This window comes from Panthera uncia, assembly GCF_023721935.1.
Source record: "Panthera uncia isolate 11264 chromosome A1 unlocalized genomic scaffold, Puncia_PCG_1.0 HiC_scaffold_17, whole genome shotgun sequence".
NCBI classification, from domain to species: Eukaryota; Metazoa; Chordata; class Mammalia; order Carnivora; family Felidae; genus Panthera; species Panthera uncia.
This window is the reverse complement of record NW_026057577.1, coordinates 145,367,376-145,383,387: the sequence shown is the minus strand read 5'-3', so window position 1 is coordinate 145,383,387 and position 16,012 is coordinate 145,367,376. Positions and strand designations below refer to the sequence as shown.

The 16,012-nt window shown below is 45.6% G+C and overlaps 1 protein-coding gene across 1 annotated transcript in view; it reads right to left on the bottom strand.

Annotated features, from left to right (window-relative positions):
* SEMA5A (semaphorin 5A) overlaps positions 1–16,012 on the bottom strand; it is a 474,488-nt gene that overhangs the window by 301,311 nt on the left and 157,165 nt on the right. The window contains exon 3 of the mRNA XM_049648285.1: positions 6,919–7,114. Within this exon, the coding sequence (XP_049504242.1) occupies positions 6,919–7,039 (121 nt within the window). The 5' untranslated portion in view covers positions 7,040–7,114. The remainder of the gene's footprint in view (positions 1–6,918; positions 7,115–16,012) is intronic.

Here is a 16,012-nt window from a genome sequence, read left to right as displayed (position 1 = left end):
AATCACCTAAGACTACATGTGGAGATAAAGACAGTTGTTTAAACTCAAAGGTCAACGCCACACCCAGTCCTGTCCCGGGGTTGGCCAAAGCTGGAACCCCCATTTCGATTTCCTCAGATGCCCTTCCAAAGACCTGGGGCCAAACATTGCTAATCCAGTATCAAGCATTCATACAACGCTTTCGTAAGTTCCAAAACAAATCTCCAGCCAACCGGTGAATCCGTAAGTAGGAGGACACTCAACGGGAACACCAAGGAGTCAGAGATGAAGATCTGAGGGGCCCGAGAGTGCAGTTAACAATGCCTTGCCTGATTCGGCAGGCAGCAAGAATCTTAGTAATCACTAACACTGAGCACTACCAGCTAAGGCACTGAAGAAAGGCTTCCAGATTAGTCATGATATTAAGGCTCCGAGGCAAAGAAAGCCTAAGTGCGGCATGACTCACCCCACTGGTGGTCTTCCTCTGTGCATACTGTGAAATCGCTCCCCATAAACCAATTCCTATAAATGGAGCACACTCTAAATAGCAAGCGTGCTGAGTAAACTTTAATCAATAAACAAACAAAGGCAGAATATGGCACTATTGCCTTAAGTGGACATTAAACATTTAAAACTCATTTCAGAGATGGTTATGAGGCTCAGTAAGCATGCTGAGAAACATGCTGTCTTGAAGGGTCACTATTTTTTCCCTCTTTATTGGAACAGACATTTAAGCAAATGACAAGGACATAAGTGTAAATGGTGTGTCTGCGAGGGGTCAGAGTGTTTTAGCAGCTCCTGAACAATCAAGGATAAATATTCCAGAACATGCAGTCAAGGGAGTAACCTTGCAAACACAGCAAGCTGTTAGAGCGTGTTGAGCAATGAACTCTGCTAGACAAGGGAAGCCCATGGTGGCAAATATTTCACCTAGGATGGGGATAAACGAGATCCTGCCAGCATCTTCTGCCTACCCAGGTAAATCGAATCAAGGCTTCAATAAAACTTGCTTAGTTGTATTAAGACGTTACTGTAGCATCTGGTCTACTTCATGAGTAGCCTCTTGTGCAGAGCGCCTCCGAAGTAGAAGAACATTAAATCATGAAATTTTAAGTGTACGCAGAAATCAAGATTTTCAAAGTCCGCATTATCCAGTCCTTCATGTATTTCTGCGGTATCAGTGCTGCACCCGCTTTCTTAAATGATCTAGCAGAGTCGCACCTTACACAAGAGTGTTCATGCAGCCCAGCAGTGGCCACCTGCTAGGCTGTAACATGAGCCATTTCAAGGACTAGCAGGGCTCCTAACATCCCCCAGGGAATCTCTGGTGTATGTTTTGGTCAACAGTCTTGCCCCTTCTTCAGAGAAGCACTTCCTTCCTGAGGCTCCCGTGCTCTTGGCACATGGCCTGCTCACTCCTTCTCAGCTGAGACGGAGGTCCTCAGACACCCCCTCCTCTCCACCCCCCGACTTTCCTGCATCCTGGGTGCCCTAGACTCCCTCCTTCCAGACTCACTAGAGGTAGGGTCGGCTTCCTGTAAGCTGATCCCCCACCTGTGCCCAGTATCCTATCTCCTCCCACAGCCCTGGGGACTCTGTCTAATCAATTCTCCCCCCTCTCTCTTCAGCCTCTTCCTTCACCTGGCTTTTCCCCATCAGCACTTAAGGATGATTAAGCAATGCTCTCTTAAAAGCTGTCCCCTGCTCTCACGTCCCTGGCGGCTGAGTCAATAACTGTCTCCTTTTATATCTACTTCTTCACCTCACATTTGTTTCTCTGCCCATCACCATTTAGCCTACTCCCCCAGCACGGTCCTGAAACCGCTCTGATAAATGCCATTTATTACAGGTTGAATTGCGCTCCCCAAAAAGATACGTGGAAGCCCTAACCTTAGTACCTGCGAACGTGACCTTATTTGGACATAGGGTCTTTTCAGATATAACTTAGAAAGATGAGATCATGCTGGGTGAGGGTAAGCCCTAAATCCCATGTGACTAGTGTCTTGGTAAAAAGAGCAGCAGGCGAAATGACAGAGCCCCATGAAGAGAAGGCCACGGGGGTAGAGACTCAGAGACTCGAGTGATGCGTCCACAGGCCTAGGAACACCAAGGATCGTGGACAACTCCCAGAAGCTGAGAAGAGGCAAAGAAGGATTCTTGCCTAGAGCCCTCAGAGAAAGCATGGTCTACTGACACCTTAGGATTTTTTACTTCTAGCCTCCAGAACTGTAAGAGAAGGTATTTCTGTTGTTTGAAGCGACCCGGCTTATGGTATTTTGTTACAGGAGCCCTGGGAAGCCGAGACATAGATCGTACTTTCAGTGCTACACCCAGGAAGGTTCTGGGCAAACAAGGAGGACTTCGTCACTCGGCCCTCTGGCCCACATCTGCCTTGAACTCTTCATCATCAGATACTCGGATGGCCTCCTCCCTCTTGAAAAGCTCTCCTTTCTTAGATTCATTGAGGCCCTGCTCTCAACTAGACAACCCATTTGACGGCAGTAGGAACTCAGTTTTCTCAATCTAAAATCATCATTTTAGGGGCACCAGGGCTCAGTCAGTTAAGTGTCAGACTCTGGCTCAGGTCATGATCTCATGGTTCGTGGGTTTGAGCCCTGCTTCAGGCTCTGTGCTGATAGCGTGGAGCATGCTTGGGATCCACTCCCTCTCTCTCTCTCTGCCCCCCCCAACCACTCTCTCTCTCTCTCCCTCCCTCCAAATACATAAACCGTAAACAAGTAAGTAAATAAATAAATAAACAAATAAAAATAAAATCATCATTTTAAATTCCTGTTCTTCGTTACATATGGAATCAACAGCCAAGAACTTGTAAATCATACTCAGTACCTCCTTCTTCCTGTCCCACATCCATTAAATCATCAACACATTGTTCACATTTCTAGAATTCACCTGATTCTTCTTTTTTTTAACGTTTTATTTATTCTTGAGAGGCACAGAGAGACAAAGCGCAAGTAGGTAGAGGCAGAGAGAGAGGGAGACACAGAATGTGAAGCAGGCTCCAGGCTCTGAGCTGTCAGCACAGAGCCCGACACAGGGCTCGAACTCACGAACCACGAGATCGTGACCTGAGCCAAAGTCGGATGCTTAACCAACTGAGCCACCCAGGTGCCCCTGGAATTCACCTAATTCTCTACATTTCTGCTACCACTCCCTGAGCTTACGTCCCCATGACCGCTCCCTCTGATCACGGCCGCAGCCTCAGGATGGGCTCTCCCTGCCGCGTTTTGCCATCCTGAACAGGGAGCCGATCCAGATAAGGGGAATTTCTTAAGGGGCCTTCAGATGCCCGACAATATGGAAACCCTCCAACTACTTAGCCTCATCTCCCTCCACCTCCTTTCCATAACCTCAACTGAGATTTCATGGCTTCCTGTACAGAACGCCGGCCAGGACCCGCTAGGTTTCCCTTCCTCACTTGAGGGCTTCTGCACCTGCTGTTTTCCTCTTCCTGAGACACCTCTCCATTCATCAGATTCATAAACACCTTCTAACAATCATTTGGGACTCAGCTCTGCTGTTGACTCAACCCGGAAATCTTTAAGCACTCTCCCAAAGCCCGGGCTATCTGGTTCAGATGCCCCTCTCCTGGGCTCCCACAGCACCCACCAAAGATACCCATTAAGACCCTTAACAGATTATAATGCAATGTTCCTTTTGCTTTATACTCTTAGAGATATTCTGAACCCTTGAAGGGAACTGTATTTTTTGCTCTATATCCTCAACATATAGCACAGACAATGCCTCGTAACAGGCACCTGTTAAATGTTTATTGAATATTTGCTCCAAGTTAAAAAATTTTGCACAGAAATTAAAATTAGGTTGAGATGTCACTTAAGAACTATGGGATTAGTCCTAATCCCAAAGCCTGACGGTGCGCTCCACTGGAAAGGCTGGTGGGAAATAGATCCTCGTATCCAGGGCAATGAGAACACAATATGGCGTGATATTCATGGAAGGGAGTTGGGCAATATCTAGCAAAAACACAGGTGCATTCACCCTTTAGCCTAGCAATGTCAATGCTAGGAATCTCTTCCAATGATACCCTTGCAAGGGATTAAGAGATGTTAGCAGGAGGCGTTACTCATTGTAACACCATCCACGACCACAGAGGACAGAAAATAACCTACACATCTCTCAGTAGGGAGTTGTTGAATACACTATGGTTCATCACACAGTGGACAGCTATGTGCCTGTGAAAATGAAAGACATAAAGTGCACGACTAAGGAAGGGACCCCAGGATATACCGCTATGTCAAAAAATGCTAGGCAGAGAACAGAAGCATGGACCATAAAGCAAAAGGTGAGCTAAATGCAGAGAGAGGGAACAGGGCGGAGAAAACACAAGTGAAGCCGGTTTCTCTAAATATTCACTGCCTCATTAATGAAACTTTGAAATACTACCTAATAATGTAAATTCTTAAAATTTCCAAAACTCAAAAGAGAAAATAAACACAGGACATCACCTGGGTGTTGAGTTGGAAACACAACCACGCAAGAGGAAATTATTTCAAGTGATCTCCCAGTAGCCACATTGCTTTAATTTCCCAACGAAACCTGTAGCCCGAGAACTACAAGAAGAGAGGCGGATGATCTCACAGCGTTTTCAGTAGTCAGACACGACTAGCGCTGCTTGAAAGTTGCTCTGAAAGCATGCAGTGTGTGTTTCAGGAAGAAGCAAGGGAACAATCACGTGGGCTGCAGAGACTCGGGATTCTGTGCATGGGAGCTAAAGACACAGACATAAGGCAGAAGGGGTTCAGAAAAAGCCCTCTAGTCCTGCAGATGGGCTGGAGGTATCCAGAGGAAATTACGGTGCATTCTCAAAAAGTTTTCCTTAGCTCTGTACATAGGAAAAGACCTAACGCTAGGGACGGCCATGCTTAAAGGAGCCCAAAATGGCCGGTGCACAGGTCTACAGAAGGAAATGGCAGAGGGGGGGAAGCAACATCTCCTTGTCCCAGAGTCAGCAAGCTCTCAAAAGTGACCTTGGGTTGTGTCAGAGGAGCTCAGGAGCCAACTTTAAGAGGTTTCCATGGGCTTCAAATGCGATGATTTCACCACCCATAAGCATAAAAACTACAATTGCTTGAAATATTTCAAATGTTAAAATCCATGTATTAACAATGATTCTATATTTCCTATATGAATGTGTCCTCAGGATATTCAAGCAGTTGATAAGGGAAGTTACTTTCTACAGAAGTATTCTTGCTGTTAAATGAAGAAAGAATCATAAAATTAGGAAATCCCAGCTTCACACCCATGAACGAATTGGTAGATTTAGGCCGTGATCATCAGTGACTACTAATTTCACATTACCTGCCTCCCAAGAGAAGGACACCGCAGCATCCATGACACGGGACAGACAGAAAGAGTCGACCCTGAATCTAAGCCGCCTCTGGATCCTACTCTGAATTTACACAAATATTCGGGACAGAAGAACATTTCAACACCAATGGGATGTACTTGGCCAAATCCAGACTGTGGGAAACTCTGCAGGATAAAGAGCTCCGATTTCTTTTGTAATTAATTTGCACGGGAAGCAAAACCACCACCGCAAAACAGTGCACGATTAGAAGAGTCTTAAGAGCCATACCAACCAATCGCTATGGATCGACTCCATTTAAACCCTGAGTCAATCCAACTGTTAACAAAAAAATGCATCAGCATTCATGAGACCATCAGGGATCTGGATCTCACGATACTCACTGGATATCAGATGACTTTATGGAATTGAGGTTTTTTTGCATTTTTTTTTTTTCTCGGATGTGATAATGGTGCTGAGAACTCCCTTTGTTTGACAGTTAAGAACTAAAATATTATAGATACAATTATACGATTTCTTGGATTTGCTTCAAAATAATTTGGCGGGTGTGAGGTAGAACACGTGTGGGGATTGGGAGAAAAATGGTGGGCCCGGAATTAATAAATGTTGGGTTACGGGGCACCTGGGTAGCTCAGTCAGATAAGCGTATGACTTCAGCTTAGGTCATGATCTTGCGGTCCGTGAGTTTGAGCCCCATGGTGGGCTGTGTGCTGACAGCTCGGAGACTGAAGCTTACTTCGAATTCTGTGTCTCCCTCTCTCTTTGTCCCTCCCCCACTCATACTCTGTCTCTCTCTCTCTGTCTCTCAAAAATGAATAAACATTAAAAACATTTTTTTAAATAAATAAAAATAAATGTTGGGTTGGTGTTCCTTAGACTATTCTTTCTATTTTTGCATATATTTGACATTTTTCATGATATAAAGTTTAAAACATAACAAACATAAAACTATTTATTGCATGAATTATTAAAATACAATGTCTCATTAATTAGAGTTGGCTTCATGATAGGACTGTAAGTTCCTTGAGGACAGGGACAAACACTAACCTACTTTTCATCCTGACTGTTTAGAATGCCCAGAGTATAGAGAGCCTTAAATAAATTTTGATAAATAAAAGAACAAATGACTGAATTTTCACACTAATTAATTAATCCCACAGACCCATGGAGATACTTGAGACATGAAATCAATTCTGTCTGCCATGCGATGCCAGATAGAGACCACGGTGTAAGTTTTGTGTTAAGACTCAGGTTTTGTAGGGAGATGCTGAAGCGAAGAATTCTTTGCTTCAGATCACATTTTTATCCCCCGGTTTAAATGCCTAGGAGGCTCACAGCACCGTTAAGAAACGGTGGCCTCAACCATGGCCGTGATAACTCCAATGCTGAATTCTTCCTGAAAGAGATAGTAGTGATCAGTTTCGGGACAGGAAATTCCTGCAGTGGGAGACTTTGTATTTTCGTTCGTATTTTAAACAATGTCTGGAACAAGAGTCACGGAGCGACAGAGCAAGACCCGCTGCTATTCCCGATCACTGAACACGGGATGTGCATTTAAGGGGTGCCCTTGCAGTCCGAGCGTGCCTGTCCCTCACCTTTATAGGAAATGACGGGGTGTTCCGCTCGCTGGCACTGAGATGCGTCCGTTTCTGGCTGGACGAGTCTCCACCACCCCAGGCTTGAGAACAGCCATGCAATGACACAGGTCCCCTTCATGGTGGGCAGAGGCGTGGGCTCCAGGTAGTTGTCTCCTAACCAGAAGTTCGTCCTCCTGTCATGTGGGGGAAGTGCCTAAAACACACAAAAGAGAACAATCCGATGAACGTGAGTTCGGGTTTTCTGGTGCGGGGGTCTTGTAGGAAAGCCTCGTCACTACTTTTAAAAAAGGAGAGACTGTGTGGCTCAGTCTGTTAAGCGGTGGACTCTTGATTTCAGTTCAGGTAATGATCTCACGGTTCATGGGATCAAGTCCCACGTCGGGCTCCACACTGACAGTGTTTGGAGCCTGCTTGGGATTCTCTCTCTCTCTCTCCCTCTCTCTCTGATCCTTCCCCACTCTTGCTGGCTCTCTCTCAAAATAAATAAAATTAAAAAGAATTTTTAAAAAAGGGGAGAGCCTTCGAGTGCTTGGACAAACTGCCCTTTTCAGCTCATGAGTTCGAGCTCTGTGCTGACAGCTCGGAACCTGGAGCCTGGAGCCTGCTTCAGATTCTGTGTCTCCCTCTCTCTCTGCCCTTAACCCCCTGGCATCCTGTCTCTGTCTCTCTCAAAAATAAATAAGCATTAAAAATTATCTTTTTTAAAAATGCAGCTTAATGTTTGTGATCGCTGACGGTTTTGCCCTTCTTCATCCCCTCGTGCTAGCAGGGATCTATGCAGGGAAACCCTAAGGAACTCTACCTTTCCCTTTTTGACATCCAAAGCCCTTGTTTCATAAGGCCACGACCACTGTCTTTTACCAACAACCCGACTAATATTATGCCACCCAACTCTTACAAACTGCCCATATTTGGTGAATTTATCCTTTGAAATTTATACACAACCTGCCTGCAGAGTTTCTGGCTGGAAATCAAGCGTGAATCAAATAAAAAAATCCATAGTGAGCACCTACTGGGTGAAATGCAATTGCTACGCTGGGAGCTACGAGACTTTAAAGAATAGGCATAATTTTAAAGATTAATAAGCTTTAAAACAAGATAGGCTTGCAAAAATAACTGTAAGCTAAGCTGTTAGAAAACCGTCGAAAGGAGCAGGGGTGCCATGGGACCTTGGAGGGAATGCCACAGCCATTTAGAGGACCCAAGGGTGGGTCCCGTGAGGAGTTTGTGTTTGAGCTTAATACTAAAGGATATGGAGGATTTCAACACATGCAGGTTTCTGGAAGTGCATTCCACGCCAAGGGAACAGGCGTGCAGGGGTGCCCTCGAGGGGCAAGAGGAAGGAGGAGGTAATAACAGTTTGGGGAATGGTTTCCTGTACTTGAGCCAGACCCTGGGAGATCTAAAGGAGACTAGTGGGAAGCAGTTTAGACAGAAGGAGGTTGAGTTAAGATTTGGAAGGCACACTATACCAAGGTCTGAGGTCTCTATTTTTACTCAACAAGCTACCACGAGATAACAGCACAAGAAATACTTAAAACATTGTTCTTACAATAGTGTATGCAGGAAATTGGATAAAGAAGACCATGGAGGTAGAGAAGTTCATTTGAAACTATGGCAACTATTCGGAAGAGAAATAAATGAAGCTGTGACTTTGCGTGGTATCAGTGTGAGCAAATGCTCAGTGTGATGGGTAAGGGAAGTATGGCAAATTAAACATGGCCACGGCCCCTCCAACCTTCCTCCCATGAAAGCTAGGTTTTTCCCGTTCTCTTGAATCTGGATCGGCTCCGTGACTGTTTTGTTCACAAATTTAACTGAAGTGATGGCATGCTCATTTCCAAGCCCAGACCCGAAGAGACTGGCAATTTCCACTTCCTGTCTCTTAGAACACCTTCTCTGGGGTACTAAGAAAACAGATCAGAAGCCCATCTATCGGGAGACAGCCAGATTACAGAGACCACTTATAGGGACTCCTAGTGACATTTCCCACTGAGGCCAGCTTCCCAGCCATCCCCACCTGATATGTGAGTACAGCTGAAACTGAGTAACTTCAGTATCACAAGAGCAAAAGAATCACCCAAGTGAGCCCTACCCAAATTCCTAACCCCCAAAGTACAGAATATAACAAAATGGCGGATGTTCTAATCTGCTACACTTGAGGGAAAAGAAAGCAAAGAGACACAAATAGGCGCCCCTCAGAGTGGTAATGCCCCTCATTTCAATAATAACCACTAGAGAACTAACTTTGTTCAGATGAGAATATGATCATTTAGTTTTGTATGTGTTGGGTATAGGATGCTGAGAGAATATTTCAGGCAATGGAGAAGATGGCTGAAAATCCAGGTCGGGTGCTCAGAAAGCAAAACAGGGATTCAGAGATAGCATACAATGTATGGAATGCTTTCTCTGACTGACATTATGGGAATGGCTAAGATTCACCAGGGGAAAGCATGGAAGGAAAAGAAAAGGCTACAGAGAACTGTCTGCTGAGAATCGGTAATTTAACAAGTGACCCCACAAAGATACAAGAAGGAAAATAAAGATGGAGTACTGAGGGCACAGGGCCACATGGAAGTCCAGTTAGACTGGTGTATAGAAATTACACATTTTAAAAGGGGCTTGGTCAACTGTAACCTGAGGAGGCAGAGCAAAGACCATTAGCTTTATTTTTTCTTTAAGTTTTTATTTAAATTCTAGGTAGTTAACATACAGTGTAATAATAGTCCCAGGAGTAGAATTAGGAATTCATCACTTACAAAGAACACCCAGTGCTCATCACAATATGTGCCCTCCTTAGTACCCATCACCCATTTAGCCCATCCCCCACCCATCTCCCTCCATTGATTCTCAGTTTGTTCTCTATCATTAAGAGTTTCTTATAGTTTGTTTCCTCTCTTCTATTACCCCCCTTCCCTTATATTCATCTGTTTCGTTCCTTACGTTCCACGTATGAGTGAAAGCATGTGATATTTGTCTCTCTCTGACTTATTTCACTTCACAGAGTACACTCTAGCTCTATCCACATCATTGCAAATGGCAAGATTTCATTCTTTTTGATGGCTGAGTCGTAAAGACCATTCATCAGCTTTAGGAATGGATGCAGCAAAAATGGGCAGAACATACATGGCCACCTCGAAGGCCAGGTACCAAAAAAAAAAAGAATCAATGAAATCACTAAGCACTGAAAGATCAAAGTTAGGAGAAGTCCAAGGTCAAGAAGACAGCCAAATATGGCTTCTTTTCCGGTAAGTGGTAGTAGAGAAGAAATTGTAGGTTTAAGAGGGAGTGGAGATCTTAGGATAGAAGAAGATCCAGAAAATACTAAGGCGGCAAACTATTAGAATCCTAGTAAAGAAACTGGTTTTGAATGGAAAAAAAGGACCCTGGTCCTAAAAGCGTGCACATGAATATATGGCGTGATGCCAAGAGAGAAAACATAAAGTTCATGGCACATGAAATTCACAGTCTCTTATCTTGAGTCCCATTCATTCAATGCTCCCCCTGACAAAAATAGTCAAGCTGGGCAGAGAAAACAAGAGCTGGGACTCCAAATCATGATGAGGCAAGAGGATGCCTTCTTCAGGAGGGAGAAACCCTGAGCGTGAAGGCTCAGGAAGGAGTGGAGAAGTAAACGAGGAGCCAAGGGCACACCTGTCCGATGGGTCCATCGTCCCTGCCCAGGCACAGCACATGGTAATGGACAATGAGTCACAGGTGTTATTTTTTCCCTGGGTTATAAAATCAAAAGTACGATTAATTGCATTCTTGGCAAAGGGGCATGGTCCACACAGTTGGAGGCTGCTGTAGAACTTCAGTCTAGACGTAAATACATGGCCCAGTCCATCGTTTCTTACCCTTTGGACCTGAGACTAGGAAGGAAATTTCACCAAATGAAGTATGTTAACATAGAAGAACACCCATCAGAGGTGTGTTTAAGACCTAATTTTGTTCTCTTCAGAACAAGGAGATCCAAAGCACTGGCACCAGCCCACTCAGGGAAGGCTACAGGTCCATTATCACTGCTCCGTGTCAGAGCAAATTGGCAACCGAGGTGCTCGAGCGGCTCAGTCGGTGAAGCAACCAACTCTTGATTGCGACTCAGGTCATGATCTCTCAGTTCGTGAGTTTGAGCCCCGAGTCAGGTTCTGTGCTGACAGTGTGGGGCCTGCTTGGGATTCTCTCTCTCTTTCTCCCTCTCTCTCTGCCCCTCCCTGCCTCCCCCCTCAAAATACATAAACTTAAAAAAAAACGGCAATGATAAAAATACCATGGGAAGGACAATGAACTTGCATGAGGTGCTAGCTCTGGGGCAGGTTTGATGCGAAGCTCTTACACCCATGCCTGGTGCCCAACAGGCACCGGAAGTGGTAGCTGTGACCCCTGTTCTCCCTCAGCAACACTCCATCACAGAGAGGGATTAGGGCACCGCCCTGCCTCGACCTCTGAGACCAAGCTCAGGCCAGCTAGGAGCTAAGAGCAAATGCTTCCCTGGCACATAGTTTTTCAGTGTGTCAGGCCCAAGCCAACACACAATCCCTTTCTGTTGACTGTGAAACACGTCCAGCAGACCCACGGCCAACCGGAACCGGCCTACGTCGAAGGCAGTCATCCCTCGCATCGCCAGGCTAACACGGTCCCCTCCTGAAGGAAAGGCAGAGAGAAATAACACAGTGCCTGGCACGTGTCTTCCCGGGGATTTGGAAAGTGACAATTAGGGAAGAGGGACACGTCCTTCCAAGCGCGAGAGCAGCTAAAAGGGGACGCGGAGCTCCACGGTAATGAGATGAAATTATATGTTTGCCACGGTAACCTAAGGAAAGCACATTTAATGAGAACGAGGTGATTTTTAGAAGTTTGTAATTTTCATACTATAACATGTTACCTTTTTTCTCAAAATAAAGATACGGCCGTCCCGGTGAGACGCCAGGGAAGGGCATTCACAGTCTGCACTAAGACGGGGCTTCTCTGAGCAGGTCACCCTGCGAGGCTAATTCCTTGAATAGTCTTTTGCTCCAAACAGGCTTAGATCTCAACAGCAGGTCCCTCCATCCTGGATTCTGCAATTTTAACTTCTTCTGAATATAATAACGCTGTTGCCTCTTGGGGGGGGGGGAGGGCAGCATATTTATATCAGGGATTTTAGTGTTGCATCTCAGCACGACTGACAGTTACAGGCAGATAGTTATTTGTTCTGGTGGCTGCTCTGTGCACTTAGCAGCATCCCTGGCCTCCACCCACTCGATGTCGGGAGCGCCCCCCGACTCCACGTGCGGCGACCAAAATTGTCTCCGTTGCCAAATCGCCCCCGGTTGAGAACTTCTGGTTTATGTGGATCATAATCCCTCTCCTCTTTAGAAATTAAGCAAGCTGTCATCACCTGAAAGTTTATTTTAAAAATACACTTACATAAATCACCCAACTGACTTTGTATTGACTCCTTTCAGCAAAACTCCAAGAAAAATGAAAGCCATGTTAGTTACACCTAGTTGCTACGTTGGGGAAATACATTAGGAAGGAATTTGCAGAGGATCAATTTCAATAAAAGTTGTTCTGATTTCATCCTAGCACCTCTGGAAAATTAAAAATATATTAGGTGATTGAATGCTAAACAAATGATTTTGCTAACCGGAAGAAGATTTAGCACAACAGGCTGATTTAGGCTTCAAAATAAAAACATTTTTGTCGCTTCTGCTTCCAAAGTCCCTGAAGCCTTCCTTTCAGTTTCCTGATGTGGGCGGAACTCTCTATAAGCTCGATCTAAATAAGCAAAACTCTGTATATAAGTGTTTGGGCAATAAATAACATTTCCCATTCACACCCACACTGCAAATGAAAAGGCTCCAGCGAACAAAAAACTAACTGTTCCTTTTAGTTAAAAAAAAAAAAAAAATGCTGTCAGATAAAAAAGAAATCAAAAGAATGAAAGCTTACACAAAAAGTTTTGCTTAGGGAACAAAGTCTAACCAGTTATTAATAAAAACAGACCCAAAATAAGCTTAATGTACTTCTGTGCAGGGGAAACTGGGTTTCTTCTGGGTTTCAGACCTGCTGGAATACTTAGAAGGGGCCGGATCCACTGGCGCAATTCAGAATCCACAGAAACTCTCTGGCTTGGCTCCTTCCTGATGGCTTTCAGGACTTCCTTCGGAGACAGGACGAAGGAGGCAGGTAGGAACAAAGCCGGGGAGCTGATGGGGAGACTCAGGTAGCCAGGCCCACGCCTGCCTGCCTACAGCGCAATAGTCCGTATCAGAGGGCTGAGGTCAGTGTCAAGCATGTGCCTCTTAATTGTAAGAAGTCAGTCTACTGTGACATCTAAAACAGGGGCGCCTGAGTAGCTCACTCGGTTAAGTGCCGACTTTCAGCTCAGGTCATGTTCTGGCAGTTTGTGAGTTTGAGCTCCATGTGGGACTCTGCTGACAGCTCGGAGCCTGGAGCCTGCTTCGGATTCTGTGTCTCCCCCTTTCTCTGCCTCTCTCTCTCTCTCTCTCTCTCTCTCAAAAATAATTTAAAAAAAAAAACTTAAAAAAAAAACAACACAAACAGCACAACTGTAGGAGGGGATGGACAGACATCTCTCCTGCAAGGTCTGTGTGCATCGATCTTTCCACCTCTTGGCCCAATTCCACCGCATCAGATGAACTGCTCCCCCAGAGACTAAAGGCCCAGCCCAAACTGAAGGCAACATCCCACCATCCCGCACACTTCGGCACCACCAAACACGGCGTCCTTTGCGCAACTGTCAGCTGCTGCTGGGTAAACAGCCCTGCCCTGTTCAAAACCCCTGGTCTCGAACCACCCCCTGGAACATAGTTTTGTCTCTGGCAAAGCACAAGGGATGAACCGTTGGCGTGGAAATGGCCAGGGTCTTAGGGGGTGCCATCATTAACCCAGCCAGCCACACTGAAGGATGTCACCTGTGGTCAAGAGACGCCCCCCCCCGCCCCCAGCACAGGAGGGCCAAGATGATGAGGACAAGGTCCAGGACTCCTTCAATGCTTTCGAGAGAAAGTAGGGTGCCCTTTCACCAACAGGCTGTCGGCTAAATCCACGTCCACTCCTCCCACTGCGGAGGCTTCCCGTGGGCCTCTCTGGTCTAACCTGCATCCTCAGAGTAAGCGTTGCACACGCATTAGTACCTCTGCTGATGCCATGGGCCCCGTACCTGCTACCACACGGTTCTTCCGCTACCAAGGTTCAGGCTGGCTTTCCCTTTCCGCAGGCACACATGGGGGCCGCCCACACCAGCCCACGTGGTGGCCCCTTTCGGGGAACCGTGGGGTGCCAGTTACAGGACAGCCATCCTCATCACATGCTGCGTGTATGGCCACATAGCCTGCCCTCTTTCCGAGTTTGATCTATTCTGTTATAAGCAAGCTACGGTTATGGTCCCAAGTTCATGCGTTCCAACATGCCAAATCAGCTGTCTGCATCAATCAGGAATCACACAGCCAACGTACTCTTTGGCATTTAGAATTCACCCATCCCTTGCCCTGAGCAAACAACACTGTGAGGTGGTTTGTGCAGTCCCTTGGCACAAGAGACAGGAAATGAGTCAAGAACCCACTGAATTTGAGGAGGAAGGGGTGGGGAGGGGTGAAATCACTGCAGCTGAGAAGGCCAAGGCTCACCCAGGGTCAAGGATCCCACAAGCGAATGTTAAGACCAGCTGAGTGAGTGGTGGCCTGGCTCCTACAGGGCGCACTCGGTCTTCCTGCTCACACTGGTTTTACACTTGGGGCCACAAGTCCAAACAGCCTGGGCCACCCCCAGGAACATAGTTTTGCTTCCAGCAAATCACAAAGGATGAACCATGAGCGGGGAAATGGCCAGGGTCTTAGGAGGTATCATCGTTAACCCAGCCCGCCCCACTGAAGGATGTCACCTGTGGTCAAGAGACGGCCCTCCAACACAGCAGGGCAAAGAGGACGATGACACAGTCCAGGCACTTCCAGGTCATAGGTAAGAATGAGTTAAGCAAGTGAAGGTCTATCTCTAGATAATTCTCAAACGGAAGGAAGAGCAAAGTCTTAGGAAACACAGGAGGAGGACTTCCCTCTGAATGGAGGGAGAAGACAGAAGCTACGGCTTCCACAGGGGCTCAAATTACAGTGTTCAGAAAAGCAGGAATGAACGATCCAGGAATTCGAAGTGCGGGCCACGTTCAGGGCTGGAAGGAGCGTATCTTGAATGAATCTGTGGTATCTCTTTACCATAGTATCAGATATTCAAGGCACTGAACAGGAAATGGGATTAAACGAAGAATCAATAAAACAATAACCTTACGTTAATGCACAGTGTTCGAGTAAATAGATGCTCCTAACCTTTTTCAAAACCAGTAACTGAACATTTTATTCTTTGGGAAATGAAGTGATATTAAAGCTTTCTTGTTATTGTGTTGAGTCTATAAGGAGAATCAGGATGTTCCCCAAACATAACGCATCTTCAATTGTTACATACATTTTTTGTAAAAGTTGGATCCTTTTTATATTATTTTAACCCACGTAACTTTGCCAACTTTCATTCAAAAAAAGATTTAACATAAATGAATTAGAGAAACATTTTGGGAACGTGTTAATGAAAACACTGACTGCCCTTACGTACAGAGGGACCACTGGCTGCCACCTTCAGGTAACTGAATATGAAGTCAGCTCTGTTACTCATAGATTTTTATCATATCTGAACTAAGATGGAATTTTATGACTATACAAAATGACCTCATGATATACATTGGGAAAAACCAAACATTAAATGATTTTATACATTTCAGTAATGGTTCAGCTCCAGTGACCTTGTTTCATATCTGTCTTCAAAGGGAATTGTTATTACAGTTTTGCCTTTTCCCCCTTGTTTAGCTCCAGATCGCCTGGAGGAACCATAAAAATAAATGAAGTCCATTAGATAAAATTATTATTTACACAAAGGCAATATTAATTTTATCTGTCAGCAGGTTTTAAAACTAAGTGAAAGTTCACTCAATCTACTTCTGTGCTAGGTAAAGCAACCAGAGGCAAGAACGAAAGGAAAGGGAAAGGAAAGGAGAGGGGAGGGGAGGGGAGGGAGAGGGGGAGGGGAGGGGAGGGGAGGG